The 26,521-nt window shown below is 37.5% G+C and overlaps 1 protein-coding gene across 7 annotated transcripts in view; it reads left to right on the plus strand.

Moving 5' to 3' along the window:
* The window catches only part of SMG1 (SMG1 nonsense mediated mRNA decay associated PI3K related kinase), a 98,973-nt gene that overhangs the window by 17,854 nt on the left and 54,598 nt on the right, over positions 1–26,521 (plus strand). For 4 of the 7 annotated variants that reach the window (XM_042922077.1, XM_042922070.1, XM_042922073.1 and 1 more), the window contains exons 2-12: positions 9,853–10,016; positions 11,680–11,835; positions 13,720–13,856; positions 14,800–14,858; positions 15,865–16,078; positions 18,731–18,856; positions 19,258–19,330; positions 20,235–20,332; positions 22,619–22,792; positions 24,479–24,703; positions 25,890–25,991. In XM_042922077.1, the coding sequence (XP_042778011.1) occupies positions 9,853–10,016; positions 11,680–11,835; positions 13,720–13,856; positions 14,800–14,858; positions 15,865–16,078; positions 18,731–18,856; positions 19,258–19,330; positions 20,235–20,332; positions 22,619–22,792; positions 24,479–24,703; positions 25,890–25,991 (1,528 nt within the window). Of the gene's footprint in view, positions 1–6,653; positions 6,712–9,852; positions 10,017–11,679; positions 11,836–13,719; positions 13,857–14,799; positions 14,859–15,864; positions 16,079–18,730; positions 18,857–19,257; positions 19,331–20,234; positions 20,333–22,618; positions 22,793–24,478; positions 24,704–25,889; positions 25,992–26,521 lie in introns of all 7 variants that reach the window. The other 3 variants (XM_042922074.1, XM_042922072.1, XM_042922076.1) reach the window with 3 other exon arrangements.

Below are 26,521 nucleotides of genomic sequence, written 5' to 3' on the forward strand. Positions count from 1 at the left end.
ATGAAAGCGTGTGGTATAAGATAGTAGTACCCTCTGCTCACATCTCAAACAAGCGAGCAAATTGAAGCTAGTATATAACTAAAGTGCAAACTAAGGTGGTGCACACTTTGAGAGTTTGAAGAAGGAGTTGAATATTGGGATTGTTTCTGAAATCACAGAGCATTTTATACTCCTAATTGGAACTTCTACTGACTTTACAGTTCTTTTGTTTCTAGATTATAAATTCTTATAGGGTTGGAACCATCTTAGTTTGCCTTTTAGAGTCATTAGCTCTTAGTTAATGCTCTTGTACTAAATGATCAAGAAAAGACTGATTTTAATAGAATGCTCTGGAGAGGAAGTATGGGTTGAAGAAAAGTTAGTGTTGGTTTAGGTTAGGGAACTGTATTCCACGGTTGAGAGAAAGGCCTTAGTTATGACAGTAAGCAATCGTTTAGTCAACAGGTAATTTATATGCCATCTAGGCAGTGGGAATATATGATAAGCAACACGGACAGTCCCCTGCCCTTCTGGTATTTTCAGACTCTGGCAGAATACATTTAAATACACTTCTCAAAAGGAATTATTAGGTTCCCTGGTAGCACTTATATAGCAGGGACTATTAGCCAGACTTAGGGGAGTCAGAAACTTTTCAAAGTAAAGCTGAAGCTTGGAGGATAAAGATAAATTGGCTAGGGTCACCAAGGGGTGAGCACAAAGCTGTTCCAGGCAGACTGGCTGAGCAAGGTGATTTTTTTTTCCTCTGGGTGTGAAAGATTAGGATGGATGGACATGGAGTACAAAAGGGGTGGTTGGTAGAGATATAGCTAAAAAGGGAAGTAAGGTACATAGGATAAGGGCAGTGAGAAGATATCAGATTTGTGTTTTATAACAATAATGTTGGAATGTGGAGGTGGGATGGAGATGAGCATTGGAAGTGGGAGACATACTGTCTGGCTGATCAAATAGTGCCATTTATTAGAAAATAGTTGTTAGATGATGGTACCATTTATTAAAATGGGGATTCCAGGAGGAAAGGAGACAGTTGCATTTGAGGCATTAGAACATTGAGATTGTTTTTTTTTTTAATATATTTTTTAAAATGTTTATTTTATTTTTTGATAGCTCAAGAAAGGGAGGGGGAGAGAGAGAGACAGAGACAGAGGATATGAAGCAGGCTGTCTGCTGACAACAGTGAGCCTGATGCGAGGCATGAACTCACAAACCACAAGATCACAACCTGAGCCTAAGTGACCCTGAGTGCTTAACCGACTGAGCCACCTAGGTGCCCCAAGATTGTTTTTTAAACAGTTGGGTACATGGGGCGCCTGGATGGCTCAGTCACTTGAGCATCCGACTTCGGCTCAGGTCATGATCTCGAGGTCTGTGAGCTCGAGCCCCATGTCCGGTTCTGTGCTGACGGCTCAGAGCCTGGAGCCTGCTTCGGATTCTCTGTCTCCCTCTCTCTCTGCCCCTCCCCTGTTCATGCTCTGTCTCTCTCTCTCTGTCAAAAATAAATATACATTAAAAAAAAATTTTAAACAGTTGGGTACATAGATCTAGATCTCAGTGTGGACATCAGTGATGGAGGCCTAGATTTAAGAGTTCTTGTCAAACACTGGTAAATATTGCCATCGGTATGGATTGAGTGAGAGAACACAAAGTGAGATGAATAGAGGGCCTAAGGTCAGGCTTTGAGAAACCTTAAGATTTAGTGGCTTGGTAGAGAAGGCTGAACAAGCCCTCAGAGGTTCCTAAGAAAGTAGAACCAGGTAGGAAGAAATAGAGAGTATAATGTCCCATAAGCCAAAGGAAGAGAAGAATCTGGTTACTTTGAATTCTCGGGATCTGAGTGCCCAGGGTTATTGTAGGAATTTTAAAAAGAAGTTTTCATTCAGCCCACCTCTTCTCTGCAAGACACCTTTCTGGGGGCCACAACCTGCTTAACTCCACTTAGCAGCCCTGTGAAAGCCTCTGAGGAGTAAGATAAAGCCTGAGCTATCTTGGGTTTAGCATCCTGGAAGTCATAGTTGGTTTGGCCAAAAGTGATGGGGCAGAAATTGAATCATTGTGGGTTGAGGTGCCAGTAGAGGTGAAGAAACAGGGCGGGAAATAGAGACAACTCTTAGTTTGCAGAAAGTGAAGGCAGATTGTTTGGTGGTGTCAGGTGGGATGGATGGAGCTTTTCTGTTTGTTTTGTATTATTTGTTAAACATATTTTTGTATTTTTAAGTGAGAGACATTAGAAAACTTTACATGTGTAGAGAGAAGATTCCATTGTTCAGTGGGAAAGGTAGATTCCACAGGATAAAGGGTATTTGCAAAGTTACGAGAAGGTGGAAGTAGATGGATCCTAATCAAGGCCTAGAATTGGGTGTCGATGTGTTATGGTATCTTTTTTTTCTTGGTGAAGTAAAGTGTGCACGTGGGCGCACGCGCGCGCGCGTGTGTGTGTGTGTGTGTAGGAGGTTTAGGAGAGCAATTTGGAATCCAAAGGGAATGGGGAGGTCTGGAAAGTGCACATAGAGAATGGGAGATGAACATCAGAGGACCTGGGAGTGTGCTGATGACTTAGGGATGATGGGTAATTGATAATTGGGTTATTCAGGGTTGGGGTTTTAACAGATCGGTGTGAGGAAAATATTAAGGGAGGTTAAGGTGACTGGCAAGAGTGTTGTTGAAATGATAGACCGTGTTTGTCCAGTGCCCTTGGAACGTTCTCCAGAATAGACCATATACTGGGACACAAATCAGCCCTAAGTAAGTACAAAAAGATCGAGATCATACCGTGCATATTTTCAGACCACAGCACTATGAAACTTGAAATCACAAGAAAAAATTTGGAAAGGTAACCAATACTTGGAGACTGAAGAACATCCTACTAAAGAATGAATGGACCAACCAAGAAGTGAAAGAGGAAATTAAAAAGTATATAGAAGTCAATGAAAATGGTAACGCCACAACCCAAAACCTCTGGGACACAGCAAAGGTGGTCATAAGAGGAAAGTATATATATAGCAATCCAGACCTTCCTAAAGAAGGAAGAAAGATCTCAGATATACAACCTAACCTTACGCCTTAAGGAGCTGGAAAAAGAACAGCAAATAAAACTCAAAACCAGCAGAAGACAGGAGATAATAAAGATTAGAGCAGAAATTAATGCTATTAAAACCAAAAAAACCAGAACAGATTAATGAAACCAGAAGCTGGTTCTTTGAAAGAATTAACAAAATTGATGAACCACTAGCCAGTTTGATCAAAAAGAAAAAGGAAAGGACCCAAATAAATAAAATCAAGAATGAAAGAAGAGAGATCACAACCAACACAGCAGAAGTAAAAACAATAATAAGTGAAATGATAGACCATGAAATCTAAGGTGAAAGAAGGAAGTGAAGGAGGAAGAAAGTACTTGGACTAGGAGAAAGTAGAAAGTCAGTGGAATTAAAGTTGCGTAAAAAAACTTGAGAGTGGTATTGAGAAAGAGTGTGAATAGACAATTGTCCAAAGTAAGTCATCAGGGGATGTTGAGCAAGATGATCTGAAAAGAGATTATGGCATTTTAGAGACAAATAGGCCACAGGTGGCAGCTCCTACTTTGGTAGGAACGGTTTCATTGGAGTGCTCAGGGGGGAACCCAGGTTACAGTGAATTGAAAGGTGAGTGAAGATAAGGAAGATAAATTTTTCTCAAGAGTTTTAGCTGTGAAGAGTCCAGACAATTAGAAGGAGAAAGGAAATTAAGATTTTTTTTTTTTAATGTAGGCTCCCCGCCCCGATGTGGGATTTGAACATCCCACAAGATCTAGAGTTTAACATCCCTAAGATCTAGAGTTGCATGCTCTACTGAGGGAGCTAGCCAGATGCCCCAAGATTTTGATTTTTGTTGTTGTTAAAAGAAAGACTTGAGGATGCTCATGTGTTGGTGATATGATGAGCAGTAGGGAAGTGGGAGTCCACAGCATACCTCAGAAAATAGGGGGAATGTGTGGATCCAGAAGGTTACTGTAGATATAGGATGTTTACTTGTTCATTATGTGAGGGTGATGGGAAGAAAGGCTGTGTGTGAAGATATGGGTGAATTTGTGGATTTACTGGAAGGAAGTTGGCAAGCACTGATGGAGTGCTGAAGAACTTGAAAGTTTGTACAGAGTTTGAGGTCTTGCTCTGTCTTTTACCAGATGTGCAACTTTCGGTCAGTTATGGAACCTTAGTTACCTCATCTGTAAGAGGGGAACTTACTATCTTTAGTAATGAGTTAATCATAACAATGGTAATAAGATTATGTTAAAGATTAAATGAAATACTAGATACATGCAAACTGCTGATCTAAGTTGCCTACCAGATGTGGTAGGAGCTCAAAACTGTTAGCCCTTACTATTGAGAGTGCTGTAGAATGGCTTGTATTTTGCATGAAGCAGGAATCTGCAAGGTTGTGTATTGGAAGAGCTCTGGGGAAAGGAGGAAGGTGCAGGAAGCTTGAAAACTGTTTGGGGAAGGAGAGAACCCTGATTAGGGAAACATGGGCAGTGTTGAAGACCTAGTTGTAGTCTGGGAACTACCTGGGGGTGCTCTGTTGATCAGTCTTTACACTGAGGACAATTGTGCCCATGAAGCAAAGGATAAAATCTGATGTGGTGCCCTTTTAGAGTTGCTTTGTCCCTTCTGGTTAATTTGGTTAGAGGTCTGTCAATAGAGGGTGTTTGAGATGCCTTGGAAGGGAAATTATGCTGAAGTCAAATCTTTACTATGTTTTCTTAAGATGGTATTAAAAAATAAAATTCACAATCTAGGATTTTGGGTTACAGTATATTCAGTGATTTTAAATACAGATGCAGAATGAGAAGGAGCAATGGCCATAAGACCACTCTTACTTCTGATACCATTTCCAAGTTCATGGGTCCCAAAGGCTACTCTTAGGTTGGTTAAGTCACCAGAAGGACTACTGAACTCGCTGAAAGCTGTTATACTCATGGTTACAGTTTTATTACAGGTGAAAGACTCAGATTAAAATCAGCTACTGGTAAAGGCCTATATACATCAGTCCAGGAAAGTTACGAATGTGGACCTTCCAATTGTCCTTTCCTTGTGGAGTTGTGAGCACAGTATTACTTTCTTGGTGTTGATGTGTGACAGATAGTATGCAGAGTATTACCAACCGTGGAAGCTCACGCCAGCATTGGTGTCTAGAGTTTTTTATTTGGACTCCATACATAATCAGTTGCCCACATGCAGAAACTTAGTTTCCAGACCTTCTGGAGGTTGAGTGATCCATGTGACTCAAAGCCCCCTCACCCTCATAAGTCACATTGTTATACTTTCTCGTGTGTCCCAAAGCCTCCAGGTGAACAAGGACACTTTTACTAGGCACGACATTCCAAGACTTTAGAGATTACCTTCTAGAGGTTGAGGGGAAAGGCCAGACCTATATTGGGCAAAGTGAAATTATTTATAATTTTACAAAAATAAATATATTTTTATATTTTGAGTCTTCAGTGGCTATTTAGTTGAGAGTTTGGTGATTAAAAATGAGTAACAAAGAATTCATTAATAGATAATTAAGATTTGGTGTTATAGATAATATAAGAAATTCTATTAACTGTTAATATTTCAGTGTTGCCAAACTTAAGTCAACTCAGAATTTCGGCATGCTGGTTCAGTTCTGTTTTTACTAAGTTTGAATTATTTTATCTTGTGGGAAGAGTTTCAAAGAATGAAGTCGTGAGCCTCCCAAATGAATTTTGTAGCCATCGACATATTTTAGAGCATAGTTTCACCTTGTCTTGTATCCCTCATGAAAGCATGTCTGAATCCAGGTGAGTAACAGGCATCATAGGGATAACCTTGAATTTATTTGTAAAAGATAAATCATTTTCAAGTGTATTAACTTTCACTAACAATGAACTCCCAGCATATTCTACAGCTACTTTATGACAGTGACACTATCTTTGCGCACCATTGCTTTAGGGAATAAATGCATTCCCACCTCATTGGCTTAAGTGCAAATCTCATTTCCTGGTTGATATCCATTACAAATTAGATCTCACTGTGAGAGCAAAATCCTTCCATAAGCCTACTTAAAAACAACTTGAAGCAATATGATGCTTATTCCAGTGGCACCACTAGGTGTGGTGTTTGCATCAAGTCATTTTGGGGTGCTTTTGGGAAATGCTTCATGATAGGGAATTCCCTGACTTCATACTTTGAGAGTGGTGCTTTTTCCCCCCCTCCCTTTGGTTGCTTTTTAGTGCTTACAAGAACTGGATAAGACCACATGTAGCCAGGAGATACTATCCCCTAGCACATGCTGGATTGTTGATGTGAGGTCTGAGGATGTGCGTCATTCAAAATGAATGACCTCTCAGATTTATTACTTTTTCTGTATGTTGAGAATAGTTGACGAAATGAGCGGTAACGAGATTTGCATGTGATTTGTATGTTATAGTTAACATTTAAATTCTCTTATGTAACTAAAAAGTTTTTGGTATCCACCTTAAGCTTCTCTGTCTTCTAAGGCATAGAGTGGCTTTCCATCTCAGTTTTTGCTTCAGCATATGAACCCTAGAGGGCCATAGTACAACTAAAAGCACCTAACCCATGAGTGATATTTGCTTCATGTTTGAACAACAAATGTTTTAACCCACTGTCTTCACTAATATTGTAACTACTGTCTTACAGATTGACTTGATGCAAAACATCACAAAGGCTCCATATTATACAGTATGCGATTTTTGAGGTATGAGCTTTAGAAACTTACCTCTCATGTGGCATGTACATCAGGCTTTAACTTCAGTTTAATGATTTGGGGGAAATTTATGCATTTCTTTTTTTTTTTTTTTTCTCTCTCTCTCTCTCTCCATAATATTTTTAGAGTATTAAAGGGGCTGTGGAGGTATTTTTGGATCCTTGCTTGTATGATTCTTAGTTTTAACAGATATATTTTCTCTTATCACTAAACTGAGACACTAATGCTGGCAGATGATAGCTTTTTCAGCTCTTATAACTGGCTTAACATTTATGCCTGCCTCTTTGAATTCAAATCTGTATTTTATGCCTTTGATTCCTTCATTTTAAGTGCTCATTTCCGTTCGTTAACAGTTTTCTATTTATTGGACTGGGTGGTCTTGTTGGTGCTAACAGCTGGATACTGACTTTTTTTTTTGAGACCTAAGCAGTCTAGATATTAAAAAATAGACATTTCATATAAATGCTGAGCCATTTTGTGCTTTGGGGTTCAAACTACCTATAACTTGAATTCTGGTTGGAAATGTTTTGATCAGTTTGTATTAAAAGAACTTGGCAACTAGTGAGTTTTTAGACAGTTCTGAGACAGTAGTTCCACCCCAGTGAATTTTTTTGTTCTATTCTGAAAACCCAGACTCCCAGTGGGGGATGGGGGTGGGATACTTGGTGTTCATAACTCATGGGATTTTAAAACTTGTATTTCTAATAAATTGGGAAGTTGTTCCTTTTTTCTTTTTTCTTTTTTCTTTTTCAGTTTAGTTTGAAATAAAATGCTTTGTGGGTAGAAATGGATTTGTTGGTAGCAGATTGCTTAATTTGTTCCATGAAGAATTTAAAATCGGCTGCTATATATTGGATGTGAAAGCTTGTTTAATTGTATTCCTGTGCTCTTGAACTAATGTATGATTTGTTTGTTAGACTGGAAATCTTGAGTTTATTTAGTGTTATGGTCTTAATAACTTTGAGCATTCCCTGCAAGCTAAGCATGTCTTACGAATCCATTATCTTATTTAAGCCTCGCAACAACTTTACACATTAGATAGGTATTATCTCCATTTTATGCAAGAAACAGTTGAGGCTTAGAGACTAAGTACCTTATGCACAGTCCCACTTACCTTTTCAGTGTGGAGCCGGGATTTGAGCCCAGATCTTTTTTTTAATTCATGTTCTCTGCTGCCTTATGTTTACTGCTGTCACCAGAAAAGTGATACACATACTTAACTCTTAATGGTAAAAGTAGTATATGTAATATATAAACATAATTTAAGCAGGAAATTCAGATATTTAAATATTGGTAGATTTTTGTTATCTTGCTAACATCTTACTTTTCCAGATTGTGCTAGGTGCCATGTGTATAGTACGAGTTCAAAATCTGTCCGAAAAGCTCTTAAGCTCTCTTTTATTTTTCAATTCCCTTTCAGAAATTTATGGTATGTAATGGTTTATTATAGGTACGCACTCAGTGTGCTATTTTTAGAAACATGGGGGATGCCATTACATTCGTTTTAAAAAGCTCTCATGCTCCATTTTGTGTTAATGGTATTTGAATGCTTACAGATTTAGTATGCTTAGAAAAAAAATCCTCATACATTTTTTTTCTTGAAATTCCATAGATTTTATTTTTCCACATCTTGGAAGTACTGAGCCTTGTCGACAAGTGAACCCTGAATGTTTGAAGAAGATACTCCATTATGGAGCCTTAGTTATTGTAGTAGGCTAAGGTTACGAAATTTTATCACGTTTCAGATTAACAGACCTTAGGAATAATTTAGATTTGTGTCACTTATCCAAGTTTCATTGGACCTATTGTTTGCATTCTGTATTAACAGTGGTTTAAATATAGATCAGGGTGTTTAAGCTTATTCAGAGTTGCATGATTAGTATTTTTATGGGTGGGGGGTGGAGAAAAGATGATAAATTGAAATATATACACAAACACTGAAGTCACTTTTATATACGAGGGAAGAGCCATGGGGGTTGGGAAATAGGTTAGTTACTGCTCTTGGCCAGTATCCTTAAGTTTCCCAAATAATTGTGGGTTCAGAAGGTGTTTTTAGTACATATCATAAAAGTGATTATTTGTAAGAAGGTTATTCCTTTCAGAAGTAGTATCAATAGGACAGGAGCTTCTTTCTTAGTATTTTCATATGCTGTTGTAGAGTAGTGTGGTCTTATTTCTTGATGCTTTAGGATTGATGGCTGGAGGAATAAGGCTCATGAGAAATCATGAAACACAGCTCCCTACTTTACAGATGAGGACACTGAGGCATAGAGCTGATCCTTACGTAAGGATAAGGACTACTCTTACCCTGGCCTGCACTACTTGTTTATTAATGTCTAAGTATCAGCGATTATTCTAGACAGTACTTGACTTTTAAGTAGATTATGGACTGCAGCCTTCTAATTCAGCTTCATTGGATTACTGATACCTTATTTTTATTTTTCTCACTCTTTATAATTTTAATAGGTAGTCTCTAGAGTTCAGGAGTCTTCAGTGAAGTCTCCAGTATGTTAAAATAATCTTATTTTCTGGGTAATGTTTTCTTATATCCTATCGAGCTTGCTTTCAAATATCATTCTATAATTACTTTCCCACCAAATAATCAAGTTAGGAATTCAGGGGAGAGAGAGAGGGAATGTCACATTGCCCTTGCCTGATATATTGCCTGTGCTTTTTATTTTTACGACTGGGAAGATGGTAATTTTTCCACTGATTAACCATTCCTAGGAGGAGAGCTTAGGAAGAATTCCTTTTATCACATCATGTGAAGAGAATCGTAGACCAGGGTAACCAACTGTCTTAGTTTGCCTTGAACTGAGGGGATTCCTCAGACACGAGATTTCACTGCTAAAATCGTTAACTCTCAAGCACAGCAGGATGAGTTGGTCACTCTAATCCTGGTAGTTATGCGTGTGTCTGAATGGGTCTATAAAATAGAAGGGGCTGAAAGCTAGCATTTCATTCATTGATAATCCTTTCCCCGTTGAAAGATTCATTTGAAATTGGAGTGCTTATTTATAATAGTAATGAAAAAAATTAGAATGGTAGGAGAGGCTTGAATGAAAAGATGTATGATTTGGGCTATTAAAATATTTGTTTAAAGTTTAATCTCATGCTCTTCTCTCTTTACAGAACTGACAGTGCATCAGCCGACCCAGATACATTAAAATATTCTTCATCCAGAGATAGGGGTGGGCCTTCTTCTTATGGACTGCAACCTTCCAATTCAGCTGTGGTGTCTCGGCAAAGGCACGATGATACCAGAGTTCACACTGACATTCAGAATGACGAAAAGGGTATATATGCTTTCTTACTGTTAGAGGCATGTTTTTTTTTGTTTGTTTGGTTTTTAACCTACCAGCCTTCCTCTTGCTCCCTCTTTCCCTCTTTCTTTCTCCCCTACTTTTTTCTTTTAATATGTTTAAAATAAAAATATTGGGGCACCTGAGTGGCTCAGTCAGTTTGGCATGCAACTTCAGCTCAGGTCATGATCTCACAGCTCGTGGGTTCAAGCCCCGTGTCAGGTTCTGTGCTGACAGCTCAGAGCCTGGAGCCTGCTTCTTGGATTCTGTGTCTCCCTCTCTATGCCCCTCCCCCACTCACCGTCAGTCTCTCTCAAAAATGAAACATCAAAAAAAATTTTTTTAAATATAGATATTTTTACAGTGCTCTTTTTGAAACTTCATAATAAATTTACCCCCTTCATTTAGAAAAATTTAAATGTGGGGCACCTGGGTGGCTCAGTCCGTTAAGCGTCTGACTTTGGCTCAGGGCATGATCTCGTGGTTCATGGGTTTGAGCCCTGCATCAGGCTCTGTGCTGACAGCTCAGAGCCTTGAGCCTGCTTCAGATTCTGTGTCTCCTTCTCTCTCTGCCCCTCCTCCACTTGTGCTCTGTCTCTCTCTCTCAAAAATAAACATTTAAAACAAAAAAAAAATTTTAAATGTTCTTTTCGTACATTAAAACAATTTTTTTAAATGGTTTATTTATTTTTGAGAGAGAGAGAGAACAAAGAGAGGAAGGGCAGAAGGAGAGGGAGACACAGAATCCAAGAAGCAGGCTCCAGGCTCTGAGCTGTCAGCACAGAGCCTGACATGAGGCTTGAACTTGTGAACCAAAAGATCATGACCTGAGCTGAAGTCAGATGCTTCACTGACTGAGCCACCAGGGCCACCCCCCCCCCCCTTTTTTAAATTTTTAAAATTCTTTTCATACATTAGAATACACATAATGTGGTTTCCTTGCTGCCCAAAATACAGTATTATCATAAAGGCTGAGGTTTCCTGACTAGTCTGTCCTCTAAACTTCTAAAAGGTTTTTTTGGTAATTTTATAGAGAAAGCACATGCCCATGAGTCAGGAGGGGCGAAGGGAGCGTGAGAGAGAATTTTAAGTAGACTCCATGCCCATTGCTGAGTCTGACACTGGGCTTGATCTCACAACCATGAGATCACGACCTGAGCCAATACCAAGAATCAGACGCTCAGCTGACTAACTCACCCAGGCGCCCCTGAAAAGTTTTTTTTTTTTTTTTAATTTTTAATGTTTATTTTTGAGAAAGAGAATGTGAGCGGGGGAGGGGCAGAGAGAAAGGGAGACACAGAATCTGAAGCAGGCTCCAGGCTCTGAGCTGTCAGTACAGAGCCTGATGTGGGGCTCAAACTCACGAACTGTGAGATCATGACCTCAGCTGAAGTCGGACGCTTAACCAACTGAGCCACCCGGGTGCCCCTAAAAAGTTTTAAAGTGCAAAATCTGACTTTGGTTTTCATTTCTCTTCTTCCTTGGGTGCACAAAATGAAACCAAAAGGACTTCAGGGCAGGCAGCACAGGGGGAGAGTAGGAGAAACAGAGGCTGGTTGAGCTGCTTGCAGAGGGGTTGTAAGATCCTGGACTATCGGAAATTGATTGAGTAAAACAAAGAGCCCTATTAAAATAATGTAAATATTGCTGGTTGTAGGTGGCTACAGTGTCAATGGAGGATCTGGGGAAAATACTTATGGTCGGAAGTCGTTGGGGCAAGAGCTGAGAGTTAACAATGTGACCAGCCCTGAGTTCACCAGTATTCAGCATGGCAGTCGTGCGTTAGCCATCAAAGACATGAGGAAATCACAGGGTAAGATTGGGCAAACTGGGGACCAGTCACAAATGCCTCCACAAATCTCTTTTTCCTGGCCACCTTATTTCTTACTAATGTTTTGCACATACATGAGTTGGTTAGTTTACTTCAAGTTGAAAAACATGTATAGGTGATAATTGTTGGCATTCTTTTGTGAACTGTTTCTTAGACTAAATTCTCATAGGAAAGGTTTTAATACTTTTTAGACTACACTTTCCAGAGAATTCTCTTAAGATTAGAATACTAGCTAAGATCTAAAGAAGGGATTTTCCTGATTATAGTAGATGAGGAATGTATGGTGTGTGATGGGCTCTTACAAGTCCTTGAACTCTAGGGTCTGTAGGCAATATGGTTATAAAAGGAGTGGGCACTTTTCTAAAGTTAAATAAATGGATCCCACCTTCTGCCTTGTAACACAGCCCCGCTGAATAGGTAAAGTGCCTTGAATGATGATTACAGGTAATGATGATCATTATTTTTCTAGAAGAAATTTATTTTGTTGGTAAAGCTAAGCATGAAATTTTTGAAGTTTCTGACGTAAAAACTTTGTTGGATATAGTCACTCTTAGGTCCTTTAGTTATGACCATTTGTTTCCATGGGGTGTGTGTATGTGTGTGTGTTGTGTGTATCTTGGCAAGTATCTTTGTGCATACAGCTTGTGTGTGTGTGTGTATGGCTTTTAAAAAATGATTTATTTTGGATAAACTTTCAGATGTGGACCCACTAGTCAAAGGGTGTGCTGATTTTTAAAAAGTGTTTGATGTCCTTGACCTTGGTATGCTAGAAGCTAGAAGGTGACCCCAAAGCTAATTTAATTTAGTCCAGTTCTTTCTCCTCGCAGGCTCAGAGTTAAGTAACCCGGCCAGTGGCAGAGTTGTAAATAGAGCTTAGTTTTCTTGGCTTTTAACCTAATGACATTTTCAGTGTCCCATTTTTACTGAACTACTCACTGGGCCAGCGGTCTTAAAAAAAATCCTATCCTTCTCTCAAATAATTAGTTTTATTATCGAAAATTTTTCATGCCTTAGAAATGAAACTATCAGAGCCTTTAATTTAGTTTGTTTTGACTGTACATTGGTTAATCAATAACCAATGCACAGCTGAAAATTTAAAAAGAAAAATTTAGTACTTAAATGTATTTTATTGGCAGTAACCAGCATTGTTTGAGCTTTCTTATTTGTTCTGGTCATTAAAAAAGGGAAGAGAAGTTCTGGTTTGCCACTTCCCTAGTAGCAGCATGCCTTGCACATGGTAGCTGGTGATTAGACATTTGTTGAACTGAATGTGTGATTGCAGTTCACAAAAACTTTGTCTTAGGAAAATGATGATAATGTGACCAAGAGAATTCCCTCCACTGGTTACCAAGTGAGAAATGGAAGCATATATCCTCCTTCTGCCCGGTCGAGACTTTATCCGTAATCTGTAGAAGTCTCTTACCTGTACTCATGCTGGATGTTGAAGAGTTTGGAATAGATCTGAAGAAAGTAATTTCTAATCCTCTTTTCTCTCTCAGCTGGTCCTCTGGAATGAGGTGTTTGCTTAGGTTTATCTTTTTTGAGGGTCTGCTTTGTGCCCAGCACTCCGATGGAATTTGGTTTATAGTGACAAAAGTGTGATGGGACCTGCATTCAGTTGAACTTTTATTGTTCAGTGTACTGTGATTTTTGACGTACTTTGAAATATTTGGGCTGGAGGGTTTCTGTTTGTCTCTTGTTCACGTTATCGTTTTTGTGAACCTCAATCACACGTTCAGTTCAAATGTCTGATCACCAGCTACCGTACAAGGCATGCCGCTGCTAGGGAAGTGGCAAACCAGAACTTCTCTTCCCTTTTTTAATGACAAGGGATGCTCACTGAGAAACAAATGCTTATTTTCACAGAGCGATCGATGTCTTATTCCGATGAGTCTCGACTGTCGAATCTTCTTCGGAGGATCACCCGGGAAGACGACAGAGACCGAAGACTGGCTACTGTAAAGCAGTTGAAAGAATTTATTCAGCAACCAGAAAATAAGTTGGTGAGTACAGTATAGAAATGTTGATAACTTTGTGTTTCCATAATAAAGTAGATAATGCTACCTGGAGTGGGTTAAGAAGGGAAAAGATTTGCTTCTAAGGAGAAAATGGCAGGGATTCCTTATTCCTGGTTGACTTGGCCTGTATTGTGATCGAGAACTTAATGAGCCTGCTGTGTAATTTACCTGCCATTGTTGGATCTACATTGGTATCTTCTGCAATAAAGTGCTTTTACGTTTAGTCCATTTATTTTGTTGCCCTCAGAATTGTTTTTCTGTATGCTAGGACAGACTGTCTCTTTGTTTTTCATATGTGAAGTTGGGGTGGAGGTTACATATTATATTCATGGGTAGGTATGCCCTAGTGGCCAGGGCTAAATAAATGGAAAAACTCTTGAAAGAAAAAAGTTCAGGAGCAGTTACAAATACACTCTGAGTAATTCTCCTGATGTGAAATTAAGAACTTGATGTGGAGCAGGACAAAATTAATGAGAATGGCATGGTGAGTCAAATAATATTTGGTTCAAATAAGTTTTCTGCCTCCCCCCCCCATTTTATTATGAGACATTTCAAATATATGGCAATTTGAAATTGAATATCATTATGTCTACCATCTAAATTCTGTCATTATGTGTGTCATATGTGACATGTTGCTTTGTCATTTAACTTTTCACCTCTCCATCCGTCACTTTTTTTTTTTGAGCATAAGTAAAAAAAGCTTTTTGAGTTTATTTTTTTCATTGATGATCACGGTGGTACATAGGAACAGATACATTTCAGAATCTGAAAGGAAATTTGTAACACTCCTGATAATTGGGGACTGGGAATAATAAAAGGAAGGTGTGCTGTTTGATTAGAATTTGGAGGGGAACATGAGTAAAAAGTATACAGTGTTATTGAAAGTATAGGAATTCGAATTTTTTATAAATTTTTTTTTTTTTTAAAGGTACTAGTTAAACAATTGGATAATATCTTGGCTGCTGTACATGATGTGCTTAATGAAAGGTAAGTAACTATGGGTAATTTTAAGTTTTTAAAATGCATTTTTAGAAATTATTTAAAAATATACAAGAAGATAAACTCATTGGCTTCATTTATGAATACCTACTTAATGTTTCATTGTGTTGCCATCTTTATCGGTGTTAAAGCATTTATATGTTAATTGCCATTGAGTATGAATGGAATCCACTTGAAAAGAAATGCCATTCTTTTTTTTTTTTTTCTAATTTGTCAACTTGACTGAGTAATTGAGCGTTGACTTGTGGAATGACGTAGACTCTTAATGCTGGCATGAATGAATGCAATTACCTTTTGTAAACTAGAGAATTTTGAAACTGCTTAGAGAATAGAGGTGAAAGGGAGCTTCCTTCTTTGGGCAACAGTGCATTCACACCATCTGTTCTACGAGGCTACTGGGGTTCTCCACAAAGGTGTGCAGTCTATTCTTCGTATGGTGATTCCCAAAGAATTGCAGTGTTGGAAAGCACCAAAAACTCATCTCAGCAGGTCACGAACCTTACTGCTTTTTGATGGTTTCATTTTATATAGTTATTAATATACTTAAATCAGTGCTGTTATCCTTTTAAGTTTGTTGCGTTTTTTAACTGTTACCATTTCCTATCTTATAGTCCTTACCTACTGAACACTACATTGTATATAGTTATTTGTAGTATGTTTTATCTGATCCTTTGTTGCTGCCCTTTTCTGTGAATCATTTAATGTAGTTTGAGATGGAATTTGAAGGCTGAATTTTAGTATCTCTGGCCCTTTCCTTACTGTTTGTAAATAATTGATCCTGCAAAAGAAAATCTAATGTCTAACAAAGATGCTTTTGGGCACTGGGATAGAATAGAGAACACATTTAAAGATAAAATTTCAACCTTTTATGTAGTTTGAATAGAAAAATTTGAAAAATCATTGAAGACATTCTTTTGTAAAATGTGTCATTCTTGTCATCTTTGAAATGTTAAGCCTTTTGTGTGTTTTGTTTTGTTTGCATTGAAATAAACAGTAGCAAATTGCTTCAGGAGTTGAGACAGGAGGGAGCTTGCTGTCTTGGCCTTCTTTGTGCTTCTCTGAGCTATGAGGCTGAGAAGATCTTCAAATGGATTTTTAGCAAATTTAGCTCATCTACAAAAGATGAAGTTAAACTCCTCTACTTATGTGCCACCTACAAAGCATTAGAGACTGTAGGAGAAAAGAAAGCCTTTTCATCTGTAATGCAGGTAAGAATGAAGGGGAAAACCGATGTACTGGGGAAGAAAATTTTTTAACAACTTCCCAACAATGTTTTTGGAGGGAAGCTTGGAGAAGGGAAACTTAGAAAAGGGGTTATTTACTGGTAGTAAATATGATATGAGTAACATTTCTCTTTCTGAGTTTGAGTGAAGGATACACATTAAAGGTAGATTTAAAATCAGTTAGGGGCACCTGGCTGGCTTGTCGGAAGAGCATATGACTCTTGATCTCGGGGTTGTGAGTTCGAGCCCCATGTTGGGGGTAGAGATTACTGAAATAAAAAACTTAAAAAATAAAATCTTTAAAAAAAAAAAAGTTTTTTTGTTTTTTTTTTTTTTTTTATCTTTTAGCATGTTTGAAGCTTTCCTTTGAATTTGCTTAGTAACAATTATTTGCTGATATGAAAATAGAGACTTGGTGAGGAAGCTGGGTAGGAGGACACTCATTGGTTTTGAGGGAGACAAACTGAACAGCACCACTCATTCTAGGACTTTTTAGGTTTGATAATGGGCCAAAAATTCTTACTCCAGGTGATATATACAATAAATTTGTATAAATGAAAACCAAAACTACTTAGTTTTGTTTCACTTTTGTATATCTGAATATATTAAAAGATCACTCAATTTAATTTTGAGCAAACTTACAAGCAATTAAATTTTTGTTGACTAATCATGTTTTTAAAAATTAGAGTTTGGTATGGTTTTAGAATATCAGTTATCTTTTATTTATATGCGCTCTTTACAATTCATGATATGCTTTATTTTACTAAAGTCACTTTCAAAAATACTTATATTCTGGGGCACCTGGGTGGCTCACTCGGTTAAGTGTCTGACTCTTGATTTTAGCTCAGGTCATGATCTCACAGCACAGAGCTTGATAGCATGGAGCCTGCTTGGGAGTCTCTCGCTCTCTGCCCCTCCCCTATTAATGTGCTGTCTGTCTCTGTCTCTTTCAAAAATAAACTTAAAAAAAAAAAAGATTATAACTATTTTTTAAAATTTATTTATTTATTTTGAGAGAGAGTGTGAGGGTGCACGTATTTTGAGAGAGAGTGTGAAGGTGCGTGGACGAGCGGGAGTGGGATGGACTGAGAGGGAGAGAGAGAATCAATCCCAAGCAGGCTCCAGGCTGTCAGCAAGGAGCCCAACTCAGGGCTTGATCCCACAAACATGAGATTGACCTGAGCCAAAACCAAGAGTTGGACACTCAACCAGCTGAGCGACCCAGGTGCCCCTGTTTTGAAAATTTTCAAATCCATGGGAAAACGTGGACCAGTATAATACCCATATGTCCTTTATCTAGATTTGTTACTTACTATCATTTTGCTACATTTGTTTTATTTCTGCACACACAGGAGCGCATCCTTTTTTGTTGAACCATTTGAAAATAAATTACACGCTTCACGATAGTTCACCCTCAACATGCATCTTATAAGAATAAGGCTTTTCTCTTATGTAACAACAAAATTATTATTATACCTAAGAAAATTTTATTACATAATGCAGTCCAAATTTAAACTTCTGCCATTAAGAAGCTTTTACAGCTTTTGTCTTACCTGACCCAGGATTCCATCAGGACCCCGTGTATTGTTTGGTAGCGTGCCTCTGTACTCTCTCTCAATTAGAATGGTTTACATCTTTCTGTTCTTATTTTTGGAATGTTCTACTTTGTGCGTTTGATTGCTCTTTCCTGACTTTAAACATTTTGGTCATGAGTCCTTCATGGGTTCATCCTTACTCTTGCAACCCACCACCAGCAGGCACATAACTGCAGATTGTCTTACTGTCAGAGGGAAAGAGTGCTCATCTGGTTGAGGTGATGACCACCAGAATCTTCCCATTGTGGAGGCTTGTTTTTCTCCCTTTGTAATTGGTCAGTAATCTGGGCATGATACCTTGAGACCTTCTGAATATCCTTTCTTTTAGTATATTTCACTCCGTGATTTTGGCACCCATTCATATTCTTTACCCATATAGATTCTAACTGCAAAATGTTAGGTGCTTTTCCAATTCTAGCATTTTTTCTATAGTTGCAACCTCATTTTTTTTTTTTTTTTTTGTAAAGAGCTTTTCTTTTTAGGAAAAAAATGGTTTCTGACAGCTGCAAGATAATTGTATCAGTGGTCTGCCTTACATTTGTTTAAAAAATAGAACGGTATATAGTGGTGACATGAGCCCGCATGTCTGTCATTCATGTGTTGGGGCCATGTTAATCTCTGTGTCTTTCAAATTTGAAGCAAGTGCTAATATCTTAAAGCATAAATTACATAAAATTTGCTATGGATTTTGAATTGGAGAGTAATTGTAGTACTTTAAGGAAAAGTTTTCCAAGCACATCTTAGTTTTATACTTGAAATTTAATCAAGTCCATGGTATTAAACAGAGCACTTAGGAATAATGTGAACGGACGTTACTTAGGAAATATTTTAAGAGACATTAAATACGATGAAACAGTACTTATTTTCAGCCTAATCTTAGTGGAATGAAATGCTTTCAACTTTATTTGGAGCTAAAACTGTGCACTTTGTTTTCTTTGGTACTATAGTCAATTTTAGATAAAGTTACTAATAAATAGTGAACCCAGTATGCTTGTTTTCTCTCTGTTTTGAATATTCATGATTTAAAACTTTTATTTTTTAGCTTGTAATGACCAGCCTACAGTCCATTCTTGAAAACGTGGATACACCAGAATTACTTTGCAAATGTGTCAAGTGCATTCTTTTGGTGGCTCGATGTTACCCTCATATTTTCAGCACTAATTTTAGGGTGAGTTCCCTGACCCTCTCTGTTTAGGTGATGATGTGAAGGGTTGGTTGTATGTATAGGGACCTTGGGAATCAGAGAAAACAAAGCTTCTGATTGTTAAAGTGTAATCAGTGATAGTAGAGGGTCTAGGATAGAATGGTCCAGTAATACTATTTTTGTAAATACCATCTGTACTTTCTGACTTTAATGCCTTAAAATATTTAAAGAAAAAAAATACTTCCTCAGGGTCATAAACAAAGTTCCATTATTCTCTTGCCCTGCCCCCCCCCCCCAGTTTATATAATGTCAAATAGGTCGAACACAGACACTTTTGCTAGGATTGCTTACTCTGAAATGGTCCACAGGAGGGATAGCAGTTAGACCTTAAAATGATTAGCCCTTTTCTCTGTGTCTCCACACAGGATACAGTTGATATATTAGTTGGATGGCATATAGATCATACTCAGAAACCTTCGCTTACACAGCAGGTGTCTGGTAAGTTATTCAGCATATACCAATCATTTAAGTATTGTGGGAAGGAGCTCTGGTTCCTCAGAGTCCAGCTGTTAATAGTATTTCTTTCCTAATGTAAGAAGAAGAATTGCTTCCCAGAAATATTTTGGTTATTATAAATGAACATTGCTTGTTAGCAAAATCTATCCTTTCAAAGCAAGATTGTGTACTTAGTAGTTTGTAGGGGAGGGTAGAGACAGGTTGTAATTGCACCTGTGAGAAATTGAAAGGACTTCGCCCTAGTCACTTGGGGTGGGTGCTGGTAGGAGGTGGTGTTGCAGGGGCAGTACTCCTAAGTGTAGAATGAAATCCTGGATATTTGTGACCTGTTTTTCTGGATCCGTTTGGAGAACTCTAAATGATAAAGACAAATTTTTTCATTTGTTTTGAGTTAAATGAATGACTAGCACAATTCATTTGGACATTTTGGCTTGATTCAGGTGCTAATGGTTTCTTTCTCTTAGCTTAATTGGTGCAATAACCTGCTGAACATAGGATATGACACTGAGAGTGGGTCTGACCCATTTCCACTGGGGAGATGAGTGGACACCTTTGGTGGGTGGTTGTGGCTCTGGAGTTGAAAGCCAGGCTGGTGGTAGATTGTGGCATTTTACTCTAAGCCACGTGTATAGTGACAATATGAAAAATAAGGACGCAGATACACATTTTAATTTCTGGAGACTGTTCATTTTTGCAGCATTAAAAGACATTGGTAATCATGATCAGCTTATTTAACAGTTAACATTCCTAATTTTATGAAATAAGGTATGTTTTAAGGATATGCAACGTGAAAATCATAACTTTTAAAACAAGGCTTTTAGATACTAATTTTAACTTGGATTTTTTGTTTTTCTTTACTCTTTTAAAATTTTTGTATGTTTCTTAGGATGGTTGCAGAGTTTAGAGCCGTTTTGGGTGGCTGATCTTGCATTTTCTACCACCCTTCTTGGTCAGTTTCTAGAGGATATGGAGGCATATGCTGAGGTGAGTATATAGAAACCTGAGTTATTTCCTAAGATTTCAGTTAAGAACAAGACAGAAATCTTAAACAGTGCTAGATTGATTGATTTATTGATTGATTTTGAAGTTTTTTTATTTATTTTGAGAGAGAGAGAGAGAGAGAGAGGGAGACAATCCCAAGCACGCTCCACACTGTCAGTACAAAGACTGAGGGGCTCGAATCCACAAGCGGTGAGATCGTGACCTGAGCCAAAATCAGATGTCAGATGCTCAACCGACTGACCCATTCAGACACACGTAGATTTATTTTTAAAATAATTCAGACCACTTGACATTTGAATAGAAATTACAAGACAGTTAAAATATTTTAATTTTTTTTTTTTTTTAGATGTGTGTTTTTTGTTTTTTAATCTTTAAAGAGTGTGAGCCAGGGAGAAGGGCAGAGGGGGAGAGAGAGAGATAGGATCTCAAGCAGGCTTCATACTCAGTGTGGAGCCCAAAGTGGGGCTTGATCCCATAACTCTGGGATCATGACCTGAACCAAAATCAAGAGTCAGATGCTCAACCAACAGAGCCACCCACGTGTCCCTTACATGTTGTTTTTAAGTTACCAGCTGCATCACCGGAAAGACTGAAAGAAAAATAGCAGGACTTATTTTGCAAAACTTGAAATAATTCTGGTTGCTAGTAGTTTTCTGAAGACATTTTCTGTTGTGCTCGCTTCGGCAGCACATATACTAAAATTGAAGACATTTTCTGTAGTTCATTTTTATTTTCTGTTACTAAAAGTATTAAAAGTAAAGTGAATTGATATTGTATACAAGCCTCTAAAGACTTTTCTTTCACATACACTGAGGATCTTGGGTCATGCTTTGGAGGATACGCCTTGGCTTCAGCAGACTCTGCAGTTGTATAAGTGCAGTGCGTCCACTTTAAGGGTCCTGCTCAAGTCTCTGTTATTGGGTCTTGGGTTTCCTGGCCTACTGCTCATGACTTAAATCGGCCATGTCCTGTGTGAACCTCTGTGTTTCTTCTCTACTCAGAACTGCCATGATTCTTGTGTGGTGTTTGAGGCTCCCATAATGATTCAGCTTTGTCTTTGCTATTTTGAGCCTTTCAGAGAAGAATGAAGGGAGTATTTTGCTTGTATGTGTTTCTTTGCCTCCACACTTAGAATATCTTTGTTCCTGGCCTGCCTTTAAAGCTGTATCTGTATCAGTGAACCATTTTTGTTTGTAACAGTTCTCTCCCCCCCAACCCCCCTCTGGTATTTATAAGATCTCATTCCCTTTAATTATTTCGGTGCCTAATTATATGTAGGTGTATGTGGGTTCTAGTATCCTATTTTTTGCCAATCTTTTTCTTTGAGTATATCTTATCTCCTTAACTAGATTTGTAAACCAGATTTTATAATTTTTTAACACTTCCCTTCGCTCTTTGTGTGCATGGTGTTCATGTAGGGATACTTACTGTTGAGTTGAGTGGCTCAAAGAATACCTGGAGTAAGATTTTGGCAGAAACCAATTCCGGCATGGCAAGTTTCTGGCTTCATTTATACCTGTATGTAACAGAGTATATGTACTAGAATTAATTTTTCCTCAATACCTATCTGAGTTGGTATGAGAAGTTATTTCCTCAATCTGTTGAGGTTATTTTGGCTTATTTAAATATTGGCTTGTTAATTCGAGAAGTCAAATTCATTTTTACATTTAGATTCATGTTTCTTTTTCTGATTTCTGATAGGCTAAAATTACTTTATTTGTAAAAATCTATTACAAAATTAATTGACTTAAAAATTGGGAGTTTTTTGGGGCACCTGGGCGGCTCAGTCAGTTGGGTGTCTGACTCTTGATTTTGGCTCACGTCATGATCTCATGGTTTGTGGGATTGAGCCCTACGTCAGGTTCTGAGCTGACATTGCAGAGCCTGCTTGGAATTCTCTCTCTTTCTGTCTCAATGAATAAACCTTTAAAATAAACTTTTAAAAATGGGAGTTTTTTGGGTTTTTTTGAACAATGTCCTACTTTAAACATTTAAAAAAAAATTTTTTTTAATGTTTATTTTTGAGAGAGAGAGAGCCAGAGCATGAACAGGAGAGGGGCCAAGAGAGAGAGAGAGAGAGAGAGAGAGAGACAGAATCCAAAGCAGGCTCCAGGCTCTGAGCTGTCAACACAGAGCCCAACTCAGGGCTCAAACCCACGAACCGTGAGATCACGACCTGAGCCAAAGGTGGATGCTCAACTGACTGAGCCACCAAGGCGCCCTGAACAATGTCCTACTTAAATAAGAGTGCTGTGATTTCACATCTAGGACCTCAGCCATGTGGCCTCTGGGGAGTCGGTGGATGAAGATGTTCCTCCTCCGTCTGTGTCCTTACCAAAGCTGGCAGCTCTTCTCCGGGTGTTCAGTACTGTAGTGAGGAGCATTGGGGAACGCTTCAGCCCAATTAGAGGTCCTCCAATTACTGAGGCATATGTAACAGATGTAAGTGTCTTTAGGACTTTTAAGTATCATTCAAAAATAAAATGGTTGTGTATTGTAAATGTTTCTCTTTACCTTGTGAACTATGTTATTAACTCTTCATTTGTTTAGTATGTAGGTACATATGTGGCTGCTTTCTTAAATCACCAGGAAAGTAGGGAATCCTGTTGTATCCCTCTTCTTTCCCCACCCCCATATGAGACGAAGGCTACACTGCATTTTAAAATGTGCAAAGTTTTATCTCATGAGATCCTTCATAAATGCATTATTCTTGTTCTTTTAATATTCTTTTAAAATCTTTCATGAAATTAATAATTTTGCTTTTCAACTACTGAGTTTAGTTTTTCAGCATAATAAGAATAGTACATTACAGAGAAATCCTCAAAAAGTAATTTTTTCTGAGCATGGCAGGATGAAACAACTTGATAGCCTGACATCAAAGGTTATAAAGTTATAAGAACTTAAATACATAGTAGTGTGAGATCAGTTATAAGAGGCAGTGTGATTGCCCCTCTTCAGCAGCCCCAAACATGAGCTGCACTGTATTAGTCTAGGGAGTGGCTCTGTCTGATAGAAATGAGAAGGGAACCTGTCATTGGCTGTGCTTGAATAAGAAGGGAGAAACATGCATGATGTAGTCATAAAAGGTTAAATGATTAAAATTTTACTGTTAGGATAAAACTCTCATGTTTATTTACTTCTGTTGAATACGTTGCTAGATAAAATAGGATATTAATTGTATATGTAATTTTTGGTAAGTTAATTGTGTATTTGAGCAGAAATGTCAGATCTTGAAGATAATTAAAACCAGCATTTTGATAGTTTAAACCTGAACAAGATGATTTAATATCTTCAGGCTTGATGATTGTTAGTGTTGAAATAAGGGCAATAAACTCAGATACAAAACAAAAGGAAAGAACAGTCCTTTCCCCGGGTAGTTATATATTTAATATATTCTTTTATGAAGGTCTTCTAGGCCTTTTTAACCTATAGGTTGAAGCCTGGATGTAGTGATTGTTGAATATTACAGAAAAACATACTGTGTCAATTTGTTGGCTTTTTCTTAACTAATTTTTTTAGAAATTTAGTACATTAATAGTGATGCTTATTGTTTAGTGGGGTTTTTGGTTGGAAGTTACATGATTTTCATAATCCTCAAATAGGTATTGTATGTTATGAATGAGAGTTATGTTTCCAAAGAGGCCATCAGTACATGAACTTTCATAAGCTAAGGTGACTAGGATATTTAGTTTTAAAAGATTGATTACCAAAAGCCCAAGTGCTTTAATGGAGAAAGATTATTTTCATGGCTGGTTTATTCCCATGTTAATACTGTTACTGTTCTCAGTACTGGTGTATTTCATGAATATAAAAATTCTGAGCTTCAGCCATTTGGTCACTTTAGGTGGGGGAGGGAGGGTGATAGAAATTGGGTATGAAAGAAATAGAGGATGGCAAATTCCATTTTCTGTCACAGTAGTACTTTAGAATTTTTTAGGCAAGATCATTGTGTGTATTTTACTAAAGATACCCTTGTTATTCAGCCACTGAGAGCTAGAATATTAAGAGACTACTGACAAGGCAGGCAGTTAATTTTCAGTTGAAACTGCATTAAATAGAAACTATTTTTTTTACTCTGTGGAAGCATGTGAATTTTTTTAAAAAGCTGCTTGTTCTCCCCATTTGCAGGTTCTGTACAGAGTAATGAGATGTGTGACGGCTGCAAACCAAGTGTTTTTTTCTGAGGCTGTGTTGACAGCTGCTAATGAGTGTGTTGGTGTTTTGCTCGGCAGCTTGGATCCTAGCATGACTATACATTGTGACATGGTCATTACATATGGATTAGATCAACTGGAGAATTGCCAGACATGCGGTACAGATTATATCATCTCAGTCTTGAATTTACTCACATTGGTATGTGAATTCTTGTTTGTTGCTTTTTAATATGTTTGTTCATTCAGGCCCTTAAATCAGTGTAGAAGAAGTGAAGGCCTTGGTTGTTGTTCTTTTAAGAGTGCGTTAATTAGTCGTATTTACATAATCTAGTTTGCTTTTGCTGTTATCTGTTTACTTTTAGTGTTTGATCTTAATATAGCTTTTTTCCTTGTCTCTCTTTTTTTGGATGAAACACTGTCCTTCACATAAGACTATCGAGTACACATGATAAATACTGTATCGGTACTTGATAGCTATTTTGAAAGACCTTTTTCTGTTTTGTTTCCCAAATCAAACTTGTTTTATAGTGTTTATTTTTTCCTTAACCATAAATATTTCCCCTCCTCTCCGTCTTTTATTATGGGCATTTTGAAGGGTATTAAAAAAATAGAATAGCATAATGAATCTTTGTATTATTTCTATAATTAGAAACACATGGTCCATCTGGTTTCCTCTAGGCCTCTGACTCTCTGTCTTCCTTGCTGTGCTTCCATCCCCAACTGAATTGTTTTAAAGCAAATTGTAGCTGATATTCTGCTGAACATTTCTGCCAATTGCCAATGTAAAAAAATGCCCATATTTAAGTGTAGATACAGGTATCCTATTTAAGTGTCTCAACATTTAAATGTTACAATGTTAAGGATTTAAAATATAGTTTAGATATATTACTTTTTTAATTAATATTTTTCAGAACAGTTTTTAAGGTTTTAGAGAAAAATTGAGCTTAAGTACAGAGTTCCCATACTCTCTACCACAATAGTTCCCCTCATTATTAACTAATCTTGTTTAGTGATACATTTATTACAATTGATGAACCAAATTGACAGGTTATTAAGTGAGGTCCATAGTTTACCTTAGGGTTCACTCTCTGGATTGTACATTCTAAGGTTTTGACAAATGAATAATGCCACCATTATAGTATCATACTAAATGGTTTTCCTGCCTATAGATCCCTTGTACTCTACCAATTCATCCCTCCTGAATCCTGGTAACCACTGATATTTTTACTGTATACATAGTTTAGCCTTTTCCACGAGGTCTTATCATTGGAATCAGTGTGTAGCTGTTTCAGATTGGCTTCTTTCTGTTATCATTTTGCATTTAAAAACGGTTTCTTGTCCTTTTGTGTCTTGATAGCTCACTTCTTTTTGTTTTATTCTTTTAGATTGTTGAACAGATAAATACAAAACTGCCATCGTCATTTGTAGAAAAACTGTTTATACCATCATCTAAACTACTATTTTTGCGTTATCATAAAGAAAAGGAGGTAAGTGATGCCCTGATAAGAACTTCTGGTAACTTAGGTCATTGAAGAGTTGACCTAAGTTGCCTATTAGGCTACATAAATGAAACTGAGTGAAATGCTAAATACTGGATTTAAAATACAATGATTACAGTGATGCCTTTAACTTAGTATTTGTTGATTGTCAGACTGATGGGCCGCTATTCTTTTCATATTTCCGTAATTTGTTTTTATCAAGTTTTATTAAAATTTCATAAAACAAGCAGCTATCTTTTTAAAGTTATAAGTTCAGAAGTACTGTGTATGTCATAAATTTAACTATTAGCTTTTCAACTGACTCCCAGTCAGAACCGCGACAGATTTTCCAAGTAGTTGTTGAAAAACCAATTTTAACAAATTGCTCTTTTTGTGTGTGTTTTGATACTTTTATGAACTCTTAATTTAGAGGACCCTTTCTCTCTAATAAGGTTTTGAAAATGTTTAAAATTTATTTACTTTGAGAGAGCATGCATGAGCGCATGCCATGCACGTACGTTTGGGGAAGGGGGGAGAGA

Source organism: Panthera leo, chromosome E3 (assembly GCF_018350215.1).
Source record: "Panthera leo isolate Ple1 chromosome E3, P.leo_Ple1_pat1.1, whole genome shotgun sequence".
Classification (NCBI taxonomy): Eukaryota; Metazoa; Chordata; class Mammalia; order Carnivora; family Felidae; genus Panthera; species Panthera leo.